Source organism: Galleria mellonella, unplaced genomic scaffold (assembly GCF_026898425.1).
Source record: "Galleria mellonella isolate WM207_F2 unplaced genomic scaffold, CSIRO_AGI_GalMel_v1 utg65, whole genome shotgun sequence".
NCBI classification, from domain to species: Eukaryota; Metazoa; Arthropoda; class Insecta; order Lepidoptera; family Pyralidae; genus Galleria; species Galleria mellonella.
Window position 1 is genome coordinate 6,145,935 of NW_026442138.1, and position 18,355 is coordinate 6,164,289.

The 18,355-nt window shown below is 32.6% G+C and overlaps 3 protein-coding genes across 8 annotated transcripts in view; 1 reads left to right on the forward strand and 2 right to left on the reverse strand.

Annotated features, from left to right (window-relative positions):
* Window positions 1–18,355, reverse strand: part of LOC113519625 (uncharacterized) — a 46,105-nt gene that overhangs the window by 8,475 nt on the left and 19,275 nt on the right. The window lies entirely within an intron of this gene.
* Window positions 69–5,603, forward strand: LOC113519735 (protein max). Its single transcript, XM_026904916.3, has 5 exons — window positions 69–282; window positions 386–454; window positions 601–711; window positions 2,721–2,844; window positions 3,674–5,603. The coding sequence occupies exons 1-5, from the start codon at window positions 241–243 to the stop codon at window positions 3,835–3,837; spliced, it is 510 nt and encodes a 169-aa protein (XP_026760717.1). The 5' UTR covers window positions 69–240; the 3' UTR covers window positions 3,838–5,603.
* LOC113519771 (uncharacterized) lies at window positions 5,594–17,349 on the reverse strand. Of its 6 annotated transcripts, XM_026904967.3 has the most exons (13): window positions 17,200–17,341; window positions 16,949–17,046; window positions 16,153–16,327; window positions 14,574–14,807; window positions 13,869–14,027; window positions 12,392–12,526; window positions 11,268–11,368; window positions 10,905–10,998; window positions 9,469–9,630; window positions 8,844–9,092; window positions 7,969–8,146; window positions 7,254–7,450; window positions 5,594–6,550 (listed from the first exon to the last, which is right to left on the reverse strand). In XM_026904967.3, exons 1-13 carry the CDS (start codon window positions 17,260–17,262, stop codon window positions 6,389–6,391), a joined length of 2,007 nt encoding a protein of 668 aa, XP_026760768.2. In that variant the 5' UTR covers window positions 17,263–17,341; the 3' UTR covers window positions 5,594–6,388. The 6 variants fall into 6 exon arrangements, 4 of the variants coding, with proteins under 4 accessions (XP_026760768.2, XP_052756385.1, XP_052756386.1 ...); XR_008253519.1 differs by lacking the exons at window positions 5,594–6,550; window positions 7,969–8,146 and adding an exon at window positions 8,209–8,303 and having other exon boundaries at window positions 7,325–7,450; window positions 17,200–17,349; XR_008253518.1 differs by lacking the exons at window positions 5,594–6,550; window positions 7,254–7,450 and adding an exon at window positions 8,209–8,303 and having other exon boundaries at window positions 7,988–8,124; window positions 17,200–17,349.

Genomic DNA, 18,355 nt, shown 5'->3' on the forward strand with positions numbered 1-18,355 from the left:
TATCTTTTTCATTCGTGACCAGGATTTCTAGTGACAATTTATTTTGTACTGATTTGCATATCAATCAACCTGACTAATTCTGTCACGCGTTCTTTTATTACTATTCTTTTTCTACGTACTTAGTTAATGTTCATCACTTATCGACTTTGGTATTAAATTTTTACTTACATTGTATCTTGTAAATTTCACTCATGATTGTTTATTAATACTTTTGGGTCGGTATTTAAAGTACTGTAAAAAATGATGAGTGACGACGACCGCGACATTGATATCGAAAGTGATGTAGGTTTCTTTGACGGATAATTTGAGCTTATGTGATGTGTGTTTATTTTGTGATACCTACGATTACTTTTGATACGAAATTTACATTTCATATTTATTTCAGGCTGAAAATGACTCAGATTCTCGTACACACGCTAGAAATAACCTTAGTGGCAGTGGCTATTTTTCTCAGGTAATTTAATTTTTATCAATATATGTACATTTGAGTTGGGGAAAACACCACACCAACATATTCACATAAATAATGTAATTTAATTTCAAATATTTGATTATTTATATCTGTTTAGTTCATATGTATTTGTATTTTTTTTATTCTAGGCTGAGAAAAGAGCCCACCATAATGCTTTGGAAAGGAAACGGAGAGACCACATAAAGGATAGTTTTACATCTTTAAGAGAATCTGTGCCAGCTCTTCAAAATGAGAAAGTGGTATGTTTACATGTGTTATTCTATTATTTATATTATTCTATGATATTATTTTGTTGATATTAGTACTCCATAACATTATTCAATTAAAATTTTGTTTTGAAAGTTATTTTATCTTGAAGGTCAATATGTGAATTAATTGTCTTAAATAATTTAGTTATGAAGTGTTATTTATTATATAGTAGTACTATATTTTTCAATAAGTTATATGTAACTTATTCTCCAATGTGTGGTATTTGAATTTGACCTTGAAATTAAAAGAAAACTAATTACTATGTGAGAAATAATAACTAATTACTAATTATTTATAGAAAATTGTATACATAATAAATACAACATTACTTTTTTTATGATATTTATGTTAATCTTCAACTAATTTTGTTCCTTTTTCTTAATTGAAAGTGTTATTCTTATTCCACACATTAGTCTCGTACAAGAGAAAACTATTAAATGAAAAGAAAATAAGTCTCGTACTATATTTGTCAAGATTGAAATTGTTGGTTGGTTTTCAATTTGTTTCTATTTTGATTTGTGTATAGTTATACATATATCTTTGCTAATTCTGAAACAATTTCGAGAATTATTTTTACAATCAGTATGATACTGTTTTATATAGCCCATCTAATTTTTTTAATATTAAGCTGCTGTTTTTCGTTGTACAGTAGGCATGTGTAATTATGTACTGTGGATGTTTTATATATTGGTTTCCTCTGGATATTGATTACAGAAAAAAGATTATCGTTAATTTCAACACATGTCAAATGTCTATATTTATTTCAATTGATTTCAAATTTAAATATTATTCTTTGATGGGTTTTAATATATATATATATAGTTTTAATATATATATACTAGTGGCTTACCATGCTTATGTAACCTTGACAATACACTACGGTATAATTTTCTAGGGAATTGTACTGAATGAAACATTTTTAAAGTTCAAAAGATATGTCTAAGGCCAGCTTGCAATATTAAATCGGTAGACAGCTGTAAACCACTACTCAAAAAACATAACATATTGACATTACCTGCATTATATATTTTTGAACTGGCAGTATTTGTTATCGAATTAGCAATGAGGAGGTCCTGCTTAGGGTTAAGGAAAAAAGACAAATTATTAGAACTATTGAGGACAGAAGGGGAAAAATGTTAGGACACTTGATACGACACGACGAACTTATGAACATTATAATAGAAGGTAAGATAGAAGGAAGAAGGGGGAGAGGGAGACCGAGACATAGTTACATCAGGCAGATCAAGGAAGGAGTTGGTGTAGTGTCATATCAAGAGGTGAAGAGACTCGCTGAAAATCGTAGTGAGTGGTAAGAGCGCAGCTCTTAAATGGATACATATAGTATTTGTTAAAAATAATTTAAATAAATATAATAAATTTAAAAATAATAGACGACAAGACAAAATCCCTTCAAAATTACATAGAACTACATTATTCACTAAAAGTGTTCTAGGGATGGCATCTAGAATATATAATAAAGTACCTAAATCTCTCACAGATGTAGGTGACATTAAAATTACAAAACTAAACTACATGAATACCTAGGGAACAGAACATACTAATCAATTAATGCCTTCCTTGGAGATAAATGCAATAAATTTCCTTAATATTATACTAATACTGTAAATATGACATTATTAGATTTCATTAATTTTTTTTCTTATATATATATATATTTGTGAATTTGTATATATCGATAGATGAGGTTGATCATAGAGGACTTATCTTGTATTACCATCCAATGTTATGTACTGTTACTTATTTCCATTTAATTCTTTCCATGGATAATGAATTTTGTAATATCATAAGGCAATAATAAACAGTAGGCAATAATAAGGCAATAATAAACTGCTAATAAACAGACACATTCACCATTATAATTTTTTATATTAATGGGAAGGGAAATTTTTTCACTTATAAAAAGCAAAATTATTAAGCCAAATTATTATTTAATACTTTAAAATTGTACAACTAATATTTTCATAAAACTTAATTTTAGGCAAGTCGAGCTCAGATCCTTAAGAAGGCTGCAGAATACATACAATTCATGAGGCGGAAAAATAACTCTCACCAGCAGGACATTGAGGATTTGAAGAGACAGAATACAATCCTTGAAACACAAAGTGAGTTGTTCCTTGTGTTTGGGAGTTACCATTTTATTTTTAGCATATCATCTGTATCAGCAGTTAACTGTCCGCTGCTGGACATAGGCCTCTCCCTAAGAGGGGTTTTGCCACTAGTTACCACACTTGGCAGGCAGTTTGGCTATCATAGTTAGTTTTTGGTGACATTTTAAGAGGGGTGCTACTGCCTATTCCTCGACTATTATGTTACCCTAGTCGCCTCTTACGATACCCATGGGAAAAGTGGTAGCCCATTCTAAGTCTGGATCATATGGTATAATTTTTTTATGGTACTAGAAAAATAAATGAGCTGATGACACACCTGATGGAAAAGGTAGGCAAAGTGCGCGTGACATCCCTGTTATTACAGGCGTCTATAGGGTATGGTAATTCCATTTACCATCAGACGGTTTGTATGCTTATTTGCCACCAAAGTAGTATAAAAAGTGGTATGAATTATGATGGTTTATAAAACAAAAATTTTGCAGAATTATTATTTTATGAACTTTAGAGAAATGACGCCTTAGGATCAGCCTCAGTGTTCTCTTGCACTTGCAGTTTTGTGTGTCGCCATCTAGGTTAACAGGGATACAACACAAACAAGGATGCAAATTACGTTGATAGTTTATATATATATATATATATATATATATATATATATATATATATATATATATATATATATATATATATATATATATATATATATATATATATATGTGTAGGAAGATTCAGTTTTTATAAATAAGGTAGATAGTCCTTGCTTGCTTATTGTACTACGCAGGTCATTAAAAATTTTATACATTAACAATATGCTTGTGATTTACAGTTCGTGCCCTCGAAAAGGCCCGAGCAACAGGCAACTATGTGGACCCGCACGAGTTGGGTCTTGGCATAAAGTCAGAAGGTAGTTCCCACGATACAGACAGTTCTGATGGTGAGGGTACAACACGTAGAGTGAAAAAACTTAAAATAAACGGAGTTAATGTGTAATTATGTGAGCCTTCAAGAAACAATAGTTATACAGAATTCAAGTTTGAGATGGTTCTGCTTTGACATTTTTTTTGTTTTTTTTTTTTACTACTGATGAGTCCCGCGATTGATCACACTCTCAATTGATAATGTTGTCTAAATTGGAACTCGCGGACTCACAAATAGCCTATTGACATTTTATTGTTTATCACATTACGTATTAATTTTATATTTACTGATGGAGTATATTTATTTCACTACACGTGTTTACAATATACTTATTTAATAAACACAACGTTATAGCTCTAGTCCCTATTTTATTTGGCAATTGGTCATTTTCTTATTCTATGAAAATAAATTTTATGTCTATGTCAAGTATGAATCATTGGATGTAAACAGTTTTTTAAGTCTACAGAATAATAACACCTAGGTACCTAATTTTTGTAAGATTTTAAATTTAAATATTTTTTATTAATGCAATTAATTATGGCAAGAGTGTAATAAATGTCAAAATTTTTTATTAAAATGGCAATTGTTTTTACATAATAGTACCAGAAAATTAATTTTGTAGTAAAGGGTTTTCATTGTGATATAAAACTCTGAATTAGTAATTTAAAATATAAATTTTAGACATCAAATAAATAATTGCATTATAAGAATATTTAATATTAAGTGAAAAATAAGTATATTACATTTAAGACTGTCTTCTTGAACATGTAGTATTGTAATGGTTGATATTTAAATAATAATTAAATCGAAAAAGGAAATTTAACACTGTACACTCGGTGGTGGGCTAGCTACATAGCAAGACTAGTAAATGCTATAGACACTGTGCGCCAACACTTTCAAGTTAAAAAATGTGATGAGCCAAGAACACTTTGAAGAATAGTGAATATGAATAGCTCATAGAAGTCGATATGAATCGTCTTTCTTATTATATATCGCATTTTTTGGGATCCTTTTTGCACGGGGACCTATCGAAACAATTGTAATTAATTGTAACGTAAATCCTTGTCATTGCTTCATGGATGGAGTAAAAAATTGACAATGGCAATAGATTGATTGATATCAATATTAAATTCAAGAGTAGACTTGCTGATGTTTTATAGATTCTGATTCCTCGCAGGAGAATCTGCACAGTGTGTTTGAAGATATTCCCATCTTGTATAGTAATATGTCTTACCGGCGTATGTCCACTTGAGGCACCTATTATGAGTCTTTCCCGTTGTCTGCCCTCCACTATAAATAATTTTATCCCATCCGATATGTATAGTATTATTTTTAAATTTGCCCATATGAAATACAGAAAAGTTACATGTAACAGTTTTATTTAATACCATAAACTTGATACTCTAAAGCAGACCCCTTGATAGAATTTGCTCCAGGCTGTGCTCTGGATTAATCTGACATTGTGTATATCTAATCTTGACATTTTATTTTACTAGTAAATTATTATAATATAATTACGGAAATATGCAATGTATTCTATATGTAAATATGTATGTACAATGTAATTAAAATTTTATTAACGGAAGTATGTAATTGTTTTTGATGAGCACGAGTGCATAATACACTGTTAAGGTTTTATTTGTTTACATTATTGTGTAAGTTTAAAAATATCCAATTGATGTAATTGTTCTTATCTACTTGGCTAGATAAAATGTTATTTGGTTGTCACTTGAACAGCTCTTGATGAATTTTTAATTAATATGTGTTTCGTACCAATATAATTCTGTTTGTTCTCGAAGACGAAATAGGATTAATAAAACTATAAATACTCTGTTAAATTGTTTTTTTTTTTTCATTTATTTATTTTCTATTTAATGCTACATATATTTAATAATTTGTTATTTATCTACTTACTTATAATTTTAACTATTCATTAAAACTATAACAAGATGATATGAGCTGTCTTGAAAATGTAAGATATAATTTTTTCACTTATTTTTTCACTATTTTCGCATAACTTTATTTGTAGTGGAAACTATTACTCTAGAAAAAAAGACAGATTTTTTTTAATATATATTTTCAAGGTAGCCTACTGGGTTACTTGATACATTAGATAATATGTATAATAGTAATATAAATGGAATAAAAGTACAAATATTATAGTAGATATAGTTAGCCAATTATTGTAATAACTTTATCATAAAAAAGAAACAAACAAAATGTAGCAAATTTTTATGATTTATACCTCTTAAACATCTTTGCGTCATTCACAGAACACTAATATTTCATTTAAGGTGAAGCATAATTACGTTTCACAAATTATCTTTATAATTTATATAAGAAATCAAATGCGTATGTAACTTGCGTACGTATTATTCGTATTTTTGGGCTCGTCCATAGTTTTTCTATTATTATAGGTACCTAACATTAACACTTTAAAAGTTAGTCTTAACATGATTCTATCGATTGAATCAAGTAATGAAGAAACATTTGTTCTCGATGTATTATTTTATGCAATGTTAAGAGACAACTGTAAAAATTGTTGGTGATAGCTTAATTTAATCGAATTTAATTTAAGCTTGTATACAGTGATATTTAAAAGTGTGTTCTGATGAAATGAAAATTAGTATAAACTGCCTATGTCAACTCCTGCGCTATTAAGCCAATGCAATAAGGCTGAAAACTGGTCATAGTTGTCAGCAATACAATGTTTTTCATCCATGTTTCTTAGTGCTCCAAGTAAAGTGGTTGTGAAATTTGATAACGGTTCTGTTTGCTTCGTATTCTGTAAAAGAATGTGTATATATGACTTTAGAGTAGGTATCGAATTATTCTTACATAACCATATTGGATTGGACGTTTTTGTAATATATGGAATCTATATATGACATATACTTAGTTTTTTAGGGGTATTTTATGTATTTAGCTTAATGAAAATTCATGGAAATATGTTTCGTAGTTTTGCTTACAGAAAATAAGAGAATATAAGTAATTTTTAATTGATTTTCTCGTTCGATATTTTAAATAATTAAAAAAAAAAATTAACAGATCTTATCAAGCGCGATGTTATTTTCAAAAATAGAATGAAAAATATTAAGATGCCTATAACCTTAAACATGTTGTTCCAGACTTTTTTTTTATAGGTGATAATGGTATGGTAACCCCACCCCTCCTGCGCTATCGGTATACACTGGCGGGGCACCGGTGAGGAATGAATAGTGAGAATGAAAAGGTAGGTCAGTTAGCCCATCATGACGAATTCAACGAGAAATTAGTCATAATGGTTCCCAGGGGGAACCGTGTGGAGGTCGACCTGATAGGGTATATTGATAGCAAGGGGGACTAATCTTCCCATTACCAAAAATCCCTTCCCTCTGTTGTTCCGAAGTGTCCCTTGTAGTAATCTAAAGTCTGCTTGGTAATGGACCATGATTTACTGAAAATAAATAGTATGTCCATATTAAATAAAAACATGTTTTTATACTTACAGTATATGTTTCTATAGCAGATACAATTAAGCGGCGAAGCATTAACATTTCACAGCGGTCAACATATGCATGCATGTCATTTATTAATGTAGATACAGTGCGACCTGTACCCGGCGATAAATGTATTACTTGTTCATTACTGGACGAACATGCACCTAGAGAATCACATACTTCAACCCAAACTGTGATGCCGTCCTCTGCAAAAACAGAATGTCCATATAGTTCTATGAATATTCTGTAAAGCCTGTAATCAACAATCATCATCTCGTAACCTGGTATTTAATATTTTTGTTTAATTAAAAATTATCTAAACATTGGAAAACTTGTAACTACATAGAAATAAAAAAGAAAATTCTGGGTACTATGGGGAGAAAGTGATTGTTAGTAATGGAGACTAAGAATCCCATTGCTAGCAATATACCCAACCAGGTCGACCTCCTCGCGGTTCCCCCTGGAAACTATCATGCTTAATTCCTGATGAATTCAACATGATGGGCTAACTGGCCTGTTTTCATTCTCATCGATCACCTTTCACTGGTGCTCCGCCAGCGTATCCCGTTAGCGCAGGCGGGGTTACCATTCCATTTTCACCCATAAAAAAATAAAAATAAAAAAAAAACCTGGGTACTATTAGTAAATTTTATAAAATGGACTTTTCTTAATATTTAGGTTTCACTTTTAATAGGTATTTTAGATTAGGCTAAAAAATACGAACCAATATATGGAAGGAGAGTCTCAACGGCAAGGTGTTCCATATATGATCCCAGTAAAAGTGAGTCTTTGTTACTTAAGCCACAGTAGAAAGAATAACGCAGTGGTCCTTGGGGATCACTTGCTGCGGTTGTACTAATGCGGTAAACTGTTTCTAAAGCTGTGCCAGAATTCGGTGATACCTTAATGAAATAAAAGCTATACTGAATTATATTTATATAGGTACAATATTTTATCTACCTACCGATTTATTAAAGTTGGATTTTTGTTGATGTCTTTATTGTGGATCATAGGTCAAATTAAGGTACATATTACATCAAATAGAATCTCCATGTTCTGCTATATAAGCGTACAATATATGAAACAATTATAAATAAAGTACATGTATTATTTAATAATAACATAAAACATAAAATTTTAAATTATGTAGTGAAACAAAATAAATTAAAATGAGACAAAATTTTTGACTAATGATGATTATTTATGTTTATCATTAATGTATTGATTTTGGCTATAATAACATTTATTAATTAAAATATTATGAATTTTATTTTTTGTCATCTTGTTTATTTTTTGGTAGATCGTATTAAATTATAAGGTGGGTTGGGACATTGGCGCCATGCTTGAGTTTCTTTATAGTCAGGTTTGTTTGGGATCAACGAAGAAAATAGATTTATCTGTAAACTAGTTGTGAAAACTTCATATGGGCACTCTGAAATTTCGAGGCTTCATGGTATATCTATAAATTCTTTTATACATATATCATATATAGTTGATAATATCTAATAGATATTATTAGTGTTTACTAATTCGGGAAGTTACACTCTTTATTTCTGACACATCACTCTGTACACCGAATAAAGGTTTTGGTAAGCTCACCATTACTTCTCCAGTTTTGGGACTTTCGTTCAGAACAAAGTTGATTTCAGCGTACGCTGTCCCTTCTCGGTCACAGCCATATGTTAAAGAGCACCCGCAGTCAGCGACAAAACGCACACGTCCCACTGCAGCGTCCATATCAACTGTTATTTGCCGCCGTTCAGTGTCGTTGGAGAAGTCTGTCAGTTCGTTAAGGAAGTTCTCCTCTAGAGAATGGATTGTTAGTGATTCTAATAGTTCTTCTCCATGCTATGTAGGAAGGAAATGTTCCGATTATTTTTGGTAATAATAATAGATGGTAAATATTGAACTTTTAAACTGTTATTGGTTTAAAAGTTGTTTACGCTCTACTTACAAAAATAATCTCCTACTTTAGGGAATCTTCAAAAAACATCCGAATCTAATTTAAGCACAATCTTTTTTTTTAAATTCAATTTGGAACAGTAAACTAGCTGAAAGGTCATTTATTGGAAAGTGGCAAGTACCTTTAGAATAAAATGATCAACACTATCCATCATCATTGACGTCCATAGTATTTTTATTTTAGAGGCTTTTTTGAGGTTGCTATTTTAAAGGATTTTTACTTGTAAACACTGTTATGTAGTATGGTTTATAATTAAATTACCTGGCAATTTTTGCATGTATCGTTAATCACTAAGTCCGTGTTACTTAGATACTCTTCAGAAGCAAAGTACAATCCGAGGCTGCAGGCGGGAGATACATTACTCCCTGTAGCTGTTATAGATACAACACTACCTTCGTTCAATAATCGTTGCATTGGACTTATCTAAAAATAATAAAAAAATAACATCTAAACAGCTCGATCTGATAGGATTTAAACCTGCATCTTATCTTACAGCTGTCCGAGCTGGGTACATTGCTGTATAGTCGCAGATATTTAGGATTTCAGAATACAGAGTTTGAAAAATTTCAATTTTTTTGCAGTAGTACAGTGCGCTCTTAAAGGAGTTTTTTTCCCGCGAACGCTCAGGCTGTGGAATGAGCTCTCTGTCGTGGTTTTCCCTAGAAACTATGTATGGGATTCTTCAAAAAGGTTTATATACCCTTTCTGGTTTCTTCAAGGTTGGCAACGCGCACGTGACAACCCTAATGTTGCGGGGGGGAAAGAGATTGTTAGTAATAGAGACTGCGAATCCCATTGCTAGCAATATACCCACCAGGTCGACGTCCTCGCGGTTCCCCCTGGAAACTATCATGGTTAATTCCTGATGAATTCATCATGATAGGCTAACTGACCTGTTTTCATTATCATCTATCACCCTACACTGGTGCTCCGCCACCGTATTCCATTAGCGCAGGCGGGGTTACCGTTACCATACCAGTTTCACCCAGAAAAAAACCCTAATGTTGCAGGCGTCCATAGACAACAGTCTACCGTCAGACGGGCTGTATGCTTGTATGCCAGTTTCGTGGTATGAAAATAGTACCTACATATACTATACCGACTTTTAAAGGTTAAAGGTCATGATTTCAAATCTGGTCAGCATCAAACACTGTGTATCAATGTTCCGGTTTCTGTAAGGTGGAAAATGCTGTTAACAAATTAAACTGAGAGGAGGTGGTAGGCTCGCCTCTTGCACGCTCGATTCAAATACCTTTTGAATATGACATAGAATTATGACAGCATGCCGACTATTATGTTTACCAGAATGATAATATTCGACAAATGCTTGTAACTAAATACGCTAAAAAAGACACTTTATATGTACTTAACCCTTAAATACCTGAAGTTTTAAATTTGATACCGGGGTTATAAATCGCATTGGGCGCTTACAATTGATTTTATTTTAATATTTGGCTGTTTACATGTTACCAAATGTTTTTTTTCAAAATAAATATATAAAAATATCGTTTTGATTTTTTTTTCCCATTAGTAAACACAGTAAAGGGTACACTTATATATTTTTTAATTTGATTTAAAAAATCTGGCTTTTAAGGGTTAATATAATAATTTAATTTATTTATTTTTAATTTTTAATTTAATTTAATTTGCTTTGAAGAATAACATTAAATAAGTGTTTGTTTTAGTTAATAGTTTACCTGTAATACAGGCAAAATGGATTCCATGACTATTATTGTAGCATTTGCAGTAACAGAATATTGCTTTACATTAACCAGGAGTGTAAGTATGTACCTGCAAAGAAAATCATGTGGTTTTATATCATATTAATTATGAAACGATGCTGTTCATGTAGATTAGGTTTTATTTAGAAATATATCACTATATTTTTTTATATTATGGAAACAGAGGATGAAAAATGTAATAGTTGGTTATCCAAATTAGAAATTCATAATATTTTGATTAAATTACCTAGGAAATTGAATAAAAAAGAAAATAAAAAACAATCTAATCTTGCAAGCGATAAATATACCTGCTTAATATTAAAAGTATATAATACTTACTGCCCCTCGTTTGGAAATCCTGATGGAAAGTATATTGAATTGTCGTCGATATTCTCAAAGTAATCACATGACTCCCCTTCGTGTAAACAATTCCATTGGAGCTGTAGTATAAACGATTACGTCGTCAGTATTATAGGCACATAATCTGTTTATAAGTAGAAAATCAAAAGCTAAAATAAGATTTTATTTTATCCCAAAATAGTTACTAAAATAGTCATTTATAAAGTATACAATTTCTTATCTATAGATAGTTATATATATATATATATATATATATATATATATATATATATATCTTCATTTACTGTCATGTTTTTTAAGACATTCTTTTTCCTATGTTAACGCAAGATGGTACCACCACCTGATGGTAAGCGCTTACCTATAAACGCCTGCAATACCAGCGGTATTACGCGCAATTACGAATTCGTAGACTTTGCTATGAGAAATCACAAAAGTGCTCTTTACACTTGTATTTATGCGTGTTTTTTTTATTATTATTTTAATATATTAATTATTAAACTAAGTTAACAGGTCCACTGCTGAACATAGGCCTTCCCCATAAGGAAGCTTTTGCTAATAATTATCACGCTTGGTAGGCGGGTTTTTTTATGGGTGAAATTGGTATGGTAACCTCGCCTGCGCTAACGGGATAGGCTGGCGGAGCACTAGTGAAGGGTGATAGATGAGAATGAAAACAGGCCAGTTACCCCATCATGATGAATTCATCAGGAATTAACCATGATAGTTTCCAGGGAGAACCTGGTTATGTATATTGCTAGCAATGGGATTCTCAGTCTCCATTACTAACAATTCCTTTCCCCCCTTGGTAGGCGGGTTGGCAACCGTAGTTAGGCTTCGGTGATGTTTTTAATAGGGACGCTGATGCCCATTCCTCGAATATTAAGTTTCTTTAGTTGCCTGTTACGACACCGACGGGAAAGGAAGGCGTGGCCCATTCTATGCCAGGAAGGCATATTTCTATTCTTCCCTATAGGTAGATATACACAAAAGTAATATACATCCACTTACAACATAAAAATTAATAAAATTATCTCCCAATTTTAAAATGGTTTTAAATTATTTATCTTAATGTTTCATAGCTTTCTAAATGACTATGTACTTACCGACAAACTCTCGTAGTTGTCATGATTTATCACAAGCGCCTGGATATTAAATGGAGAGTGTACAGTGATAATAATAGTATCCACGTTTAAGTAGACTTCTATACCACGATGATGCACACGAAATGGAAGGGTTGTCTTGAAACAAAAATATTATGATACCTATACTCATGAAGGTTAATATACCCGATCTCTGATGTGATGTACTCATTAAAGTTTAGACTGCAAGCCCCTCGCTTCAGACACTCCTCTGAGTGACGTCCGGGCGGGTGGTCGTGTGAGTCGCATTGTGACATATTATTGTTTATTATTTCCTACACCTACCTACCATACCAGGAGGACAGCACAAAATTCTGGCTGTTTTATTAATAAAGTGTAAAATTATCATGGTACTTGCTGTTAAATCTGTCAATATAAATTGATGTATAACTATTTATTCAACCTTAACTCACCATATCAACCATTATATGTCCACTGTCGAATATAGAATTCCCTCATAAGGAGGATTTTGCTAGTAGTTGCCACGTTTGCCAGGCGAGTTGGCAATCGCAGTTAGGCTTCGGTGAGGTTTTAAAAGGGACGCTGCTACACGACCTTTATTCAGTCTTATCTACTTATTATTTTTCTTTTGTCCAACAAATTAATAAAAGTCTATAATTGCAGATAGAATAAGTATTTGAATTTTTCAATTCATGTTAGTATCCTTACGGGGTACGCCGACCAAAGCCGGCGGCTTCTTTCAAATGAGAAACACGATCCGTATAATTATAATAGACTAGTCTACCGAAGCAGCCATTTTGTTATGTTCATAATTGAGTACGATGAAACCTTTAGACTGACATGGAATGAACGACAACGAATACGCCTCATATCTCGTTATCGTCCTTGTGAATCAGTACATAAAGTATCTTATAAGCCAAGCTAGGATTTGAGGGGAAAAGGGATTGTTAGTAATGGGGATTAGTAACCCCATTGTTAGCAAAATACTCTGTCAGGTCGACCTCCTCGTGGTTCCCTCTGGAAACCATTATGATTGATTTATTGTTAGATTCGTCACGGTGGGTAACTGACCTGTCTTTTCATTCTCTACTGTCATTCTCACTGGTGCCCCGCCAGCGTATACCTACAGCGCAGGCGGGGCATTCCATTATCATTCATTAAAAAAGGTAGGATGTAATCTATCCGTGTACTAATATATTAAATTAATATGATTAATAAATTTAAATAGAAAAGATAATTGAAAAACAAACCAGGTTTTTTTGCGCGAAAGAATAACAAACACATGTCCATCCCTCCATTGTCCATTGTTTCTGCCTACCCTAATGGGAGACAGGCGTGACAGATATGTATGTATGTATGTATGTCCATCCCTCCATCCTTACAAATTTGTATATTAATAGGATTTTCGTAATGTTAGTACATTTGTAGGATAATATTAAAATGTACCAACTTAAATAATAAAAATTATAAATATACGTACCTGAGTAATAAAGCAATCGTCAGATTTCTTGTATAACTCACAATTAATGTCGTAAGTGAAGCCGGCTTTCAGAGAGTACTTAGGGATACTTAGTCTGGAGCCTCTTATATGGGAAACGTTAATGCTTTCTCCAAGTTCGTTTTTAATAGTCCACATAAACTGAAAAAATAAGATTTTATATGTATACATGGCTTGTATAGATTGTAGTCTCAAATCGCAGTAAGTACCCTAATGATATGGTAAGTTTTTTATCAATACCAAAAACTAGTGTATCGTTTGACCACACAACTTGCAATGCATGTCAACACACCTAACGAAAACTATATATGTGTATTTTATTAATTTTAGGTTATTTATTATGTAAGGAATGCCGTGTAGTCCAGGCATAGAATGAGCCATCTCTTTCTTTCCCGTGAGTGTCGAAAGAGGCGGCTAAGAGAACTTTATGGGCAGCAGCTATGAGAGAAGGTTGTCAAATTACAATTTCTGTTAACTTTAAAATTTAGAGATATAAAACTAAACTTTGTGTTAAGTGTTTGTGAGTGTTGTTTTTTTTAAGCTAAAGGGTCGGCTTCGTTATACTTAGTACTTACGTAGGTACCTACTCTCGGAAAAAGCGATACTTACTTAAGGAATGTACTAGTTAGGAGTACTTAATAAATAAATATGTATTTAATATAAATGGGTATATAATGTTTAGCTTACATAATAATCTTGCGTTGCCTGACATGAGGTCACCTGTGCATCTAATACAAATTCCATATCTACATATGTGTCTTGGCTTCCCACCAAGATAAGTGAAAATTTATCAGTTCGGCCCTCCATTGTTAGCTTCTGATCACCTTGTGTATTGTCAATGTTGAAAGATTTGGGTTCGTCCGTGTCACTATTTGGTTCTATTTCTGAGACGTTAAATATATATTCAACTCCACTGAGTAACTATAATAGTGTATTATAAAAAAAAATATTAGTAATGCTAACCGCCTTATTCATAACAATAGAGGTTTGATATCTCTCATAAACTTATTTTTGCTATTGAACTGTTTTGTTTCTTTTCTTTGCGCTAAATTCTTAGTTTGAATAAAAGCGAGAAAACAGTAATAATTGAAATAGGTTTGTAGGTTTTAATGTTTTTGAATAAGGGAATGACTATACATTTTAAATACAAGTAGTAGGTGTTGGCATAAAGTAATTACTAGTAATACGGTATAACGGCTCTCTTACTAGCAATGCACATTATAGTATTTTTTACCCGTGTGGTTACCATTCCATTTTTATTTCATAAAAAAATAAGTACCTACCTATTTGTTAAGAACAAGACTAAATTTTTAATGATAAGAGTGTTTTTTTTTTTAAAAAGACTATCTAGTTATAAAAATTCTAAAAGATGTCTCATGATGAACCAAATTATGACTTTATCCTCTCTGATCTCTCTAATACTCCGTTAACATATACCAATAGCATAGGCGGAGTTACCATTTAACTTCCATCCATTGGGGGGAAAGGGATTGTTAGTAATGGAGACTGAGAATCCCATTGCTAGCAATATACCCAACCAGGTCGACCTCGCGGTTCTCCCTGGAAACTATCATGCTAAATTCCTGATGAATTCATCATGATAGGCTAACTGGCCTGTTTTCATTCTCATCTATCACCCTTCTCTGGTGCTCCGCCAGCGTATCCCGTTAGCGCAGGCGGGGTTACCATACCATTTTCACCCATCAAAAAAAAAACATACGGTACAATAATGTTTGTTCAAGCTAACCCTCTAAAAATTTGCGTACACAGCATGATCAAATCATAAACATACAGCTAAACAAGCATGTAATCACAATATAATTTAAACAACTAAATATGATTGGGGATAAGGGATTGTTAGTCCCCATTGCTATCAATATACCCTATCAGATCGACCTCCATGCCGTTCCCCCTAAAAATTATTATCGTGATCAATTTATCGTTGAATTCATCATGATAGGTTAACTGAGCTGCCTTTTCATCCTTATTCATCTTTTTCATTCCTCACCAGTGCTTCACCAGTGTATACCGATAGCGCAGGCGGAGCTACCATTTCATTATCATTTATTAAAAAAAAATGATTTAATTTACTTACACATTAACAACTATAAAGGTAAATATACAAACACACATAAATATGTAGACAATCAAACATACATATGTATATACATATACCACAGCGTAGGTATATATTAAGTTTTTATATTTAATTTTTATACTCCGAAGTCGCAGGTAAAAACTAGTTATTAACCTAGTTAAAACTCACATCACTGTTTTCGATAAAGTAAACATTAGGTTCCACTTGTGGCCCATTCAATTTCTTTTCAAGCTCTCTCACTGTCCGCCACAACATAATCGTAAAGCGCTGAGTAGGTGATATTAATGTTTTCCAGCGCACTGTCCATTGCACTTTTAATACGTCGCTAGATGTAGATTGAAGGCTGTAATTAGTACTTATATTATAAATGTGAAAGTATGTTTGTTTGTAGCGTCTTAATAGCTTAAACAATCACTATGAAATTTGGAAAATAGGAGGCTATTTTTCATCCTGGTCAGCAAACGTATTAAGCCAACGATGTCGCGGGTAAAAGGTAGTATTAATATAAAATTAAATTGCTGATTATATGTACAATTTAGATTTGAAACTTTGACTAGAGATTAATTAACTGTATAATTTTTAACCCATAAGGTACAGTACTCATCACTGATTGGAATTTTTAAAATACTTTCTGGACCAACACAATAAGTAGAGGGAGACTTTGTACAAAAAGCGGATTGCTTCCTCTGTCTCATTCGTGTTTCTACCGTGAAGTAGTTGTGTTTGTATGGCTGTGTTTCGGTTTGAAGGGTGGGATATGGCGTGAATTTAGAGGGTACAGAGGAATAACATCTGAGTCCTCAGGAATGGCAACGCATGGGGGGTATCATGGGCGAAACAGTATACTCTGTTATGTCCATGGTACTTCTCATGTCTATAGGCGACGGTTACCACTTTCCATCAGGTGCGCCGTCAGCTTGTTTGCCATTCTAAGTTGTATAAAAAAAAAGTATGGATTACTTACGTGATAATTGTGTTATCAGCCTTCTCAATCACGTCGTCCTCTTGTTTTGGACATACGTATTGAGGTGCTAGGATGCGAAATGCTTTCATTTCGGGTATCTGTAATGAAACTGATAATTTAACCCCGCCCCGGCCTTTAAACACGCCTATAACTTAAAATCCATAAAAATTTAAACTAGAGTCTTTTGGAAGTATTTAAAAAAATATAGGTATTTTAATTGTAGATTTTAAATCATATAATTAAACTCTCACCAACTGGAATAAGAATGTTAAAGTTATAAGCCATTTTAAAACAAGTTTAGTTTTAAAAAGCATTATAAAATTTTTATGGAAACATTAGAGGTTTTAAGGCAGTCAGTGGTAAAAATAGACTGAACTGATACCTGATATGAGTTACTATTGTCACCATGCCATAGAATGGCATTTAATATTGCGTGATAGTACAACATGCAATAACTGTAATGGATCGATACAGGGAACAAAGTTTTTGTACACATATGATTTTTTGTTTATTGAGAACTTGAAAGGAAAAAGAAGAACCTGGTGGTAAATGGAAATCGTTCCCTTTAAACAGCAAAATTAAAAGAATCAATGTATGGGAATCAATGTATTGTGGTCCCGGCATAGAATAGGCCACCTCTTCCTTTTCCGTGGGTGTCGTAGGAGGCGATTAAGGAAGCTTAATGGTCGAGAGATGGGCATCAGTGTTCCTCTTTAAACATCTCCAAAGCCTAACTGCGGTTGCCAACCCGCCTGCCAAGCGTGGCAACTACTGGAAAAACCCCCCTTATAGGGAAGGCCTATGTTCAGCAGTGGACAATTAACGGCTGAAAAGATGATGAATGAATGATGTATTCTATAGCGTTAGAAGTATTTTTCACGCATTACGACTTGCACTGTTTTTACATGATATGCCAACATTGAGTAATGAAATTACCGATGTAGTAGGAAGTAGCTTTCACTTCCCTGCCTTGAATTATATTTCAATAGAATTTCCAATAAGATGAAAATGGAATGGTAATCCCTTTCGAGCTATAGACATATGCGGGATTGAATGATCAATCCATACTTGAGGTGGTTCATGTAACACACAGTGACAAATTCACTAGGAATATAGTTAATCCAACTTATCATCTATTCGCAGTTATCGTGGGTTATCAACTGTGGGGTCTGGCGGTTAAATTATAGGGTACGAAGTATAATCAGTTTGTTCATCATTCGAAATCATCATCTAATTCATCATTTCACTCTGAGAACTTTCATCGCGAAATAGAAGCGCTGAGATTTAAATTCCGCAAATAAAATAGCTCGATTGTCTATTTAATTTAAAAGAACAAGGCTTATTATTGAGCTCGGTTTTATTAAAAAAAAAAAAAAAAAACAGCTAAATAGGTACTAATTTGTTTGA

Excerpts from the sequence above, each read along its gene's own strand:
- LOC113519771 (XM_026904967.3), bottom strand. The coding sequence starts at position 17,262 with ATGCTTTTTAAAACTAAACTTGTTTTAAAATGGCTTATAACTTTAACA. Across the intron at positions 17,047-17,199 it reads TAACATTCTTATTCCAGTTG|ATACCCGAAATGAAAGCATT; the intron begins GTGAGAGTTTAA and ends GTTTCATTACAG. Across the intron at positions 16,328-16,948 it reads GCTGATAACACAATTATCAC|CCTTCAATCTACATCTAGCG; the intron begins GTAAGTAATCCA and ends TACTAATTACAG.
- LOC113519735 (XM_026904916.3), top strand. The coding sequence starts at position 241 with ATGATGAGTGACGACGACCGCGACATTGATATCGAAAGTGAT. Across the intron at positions 455-600 it reads GCAGTGGCTATTTTTCTCAG|GCTGAGAAAAGAGCCCACCA; the intron begins GTAATTTAATTT and ends TTTTTATTCTAG. Across the intron at positions 2,845-3,673 it reads TACAATCCTTGAAACACAAA|TTCGTGCCCTCGAAAAGGCC; the intron begins GTGAGTTGTTCC and ends TGTGATTTACAG.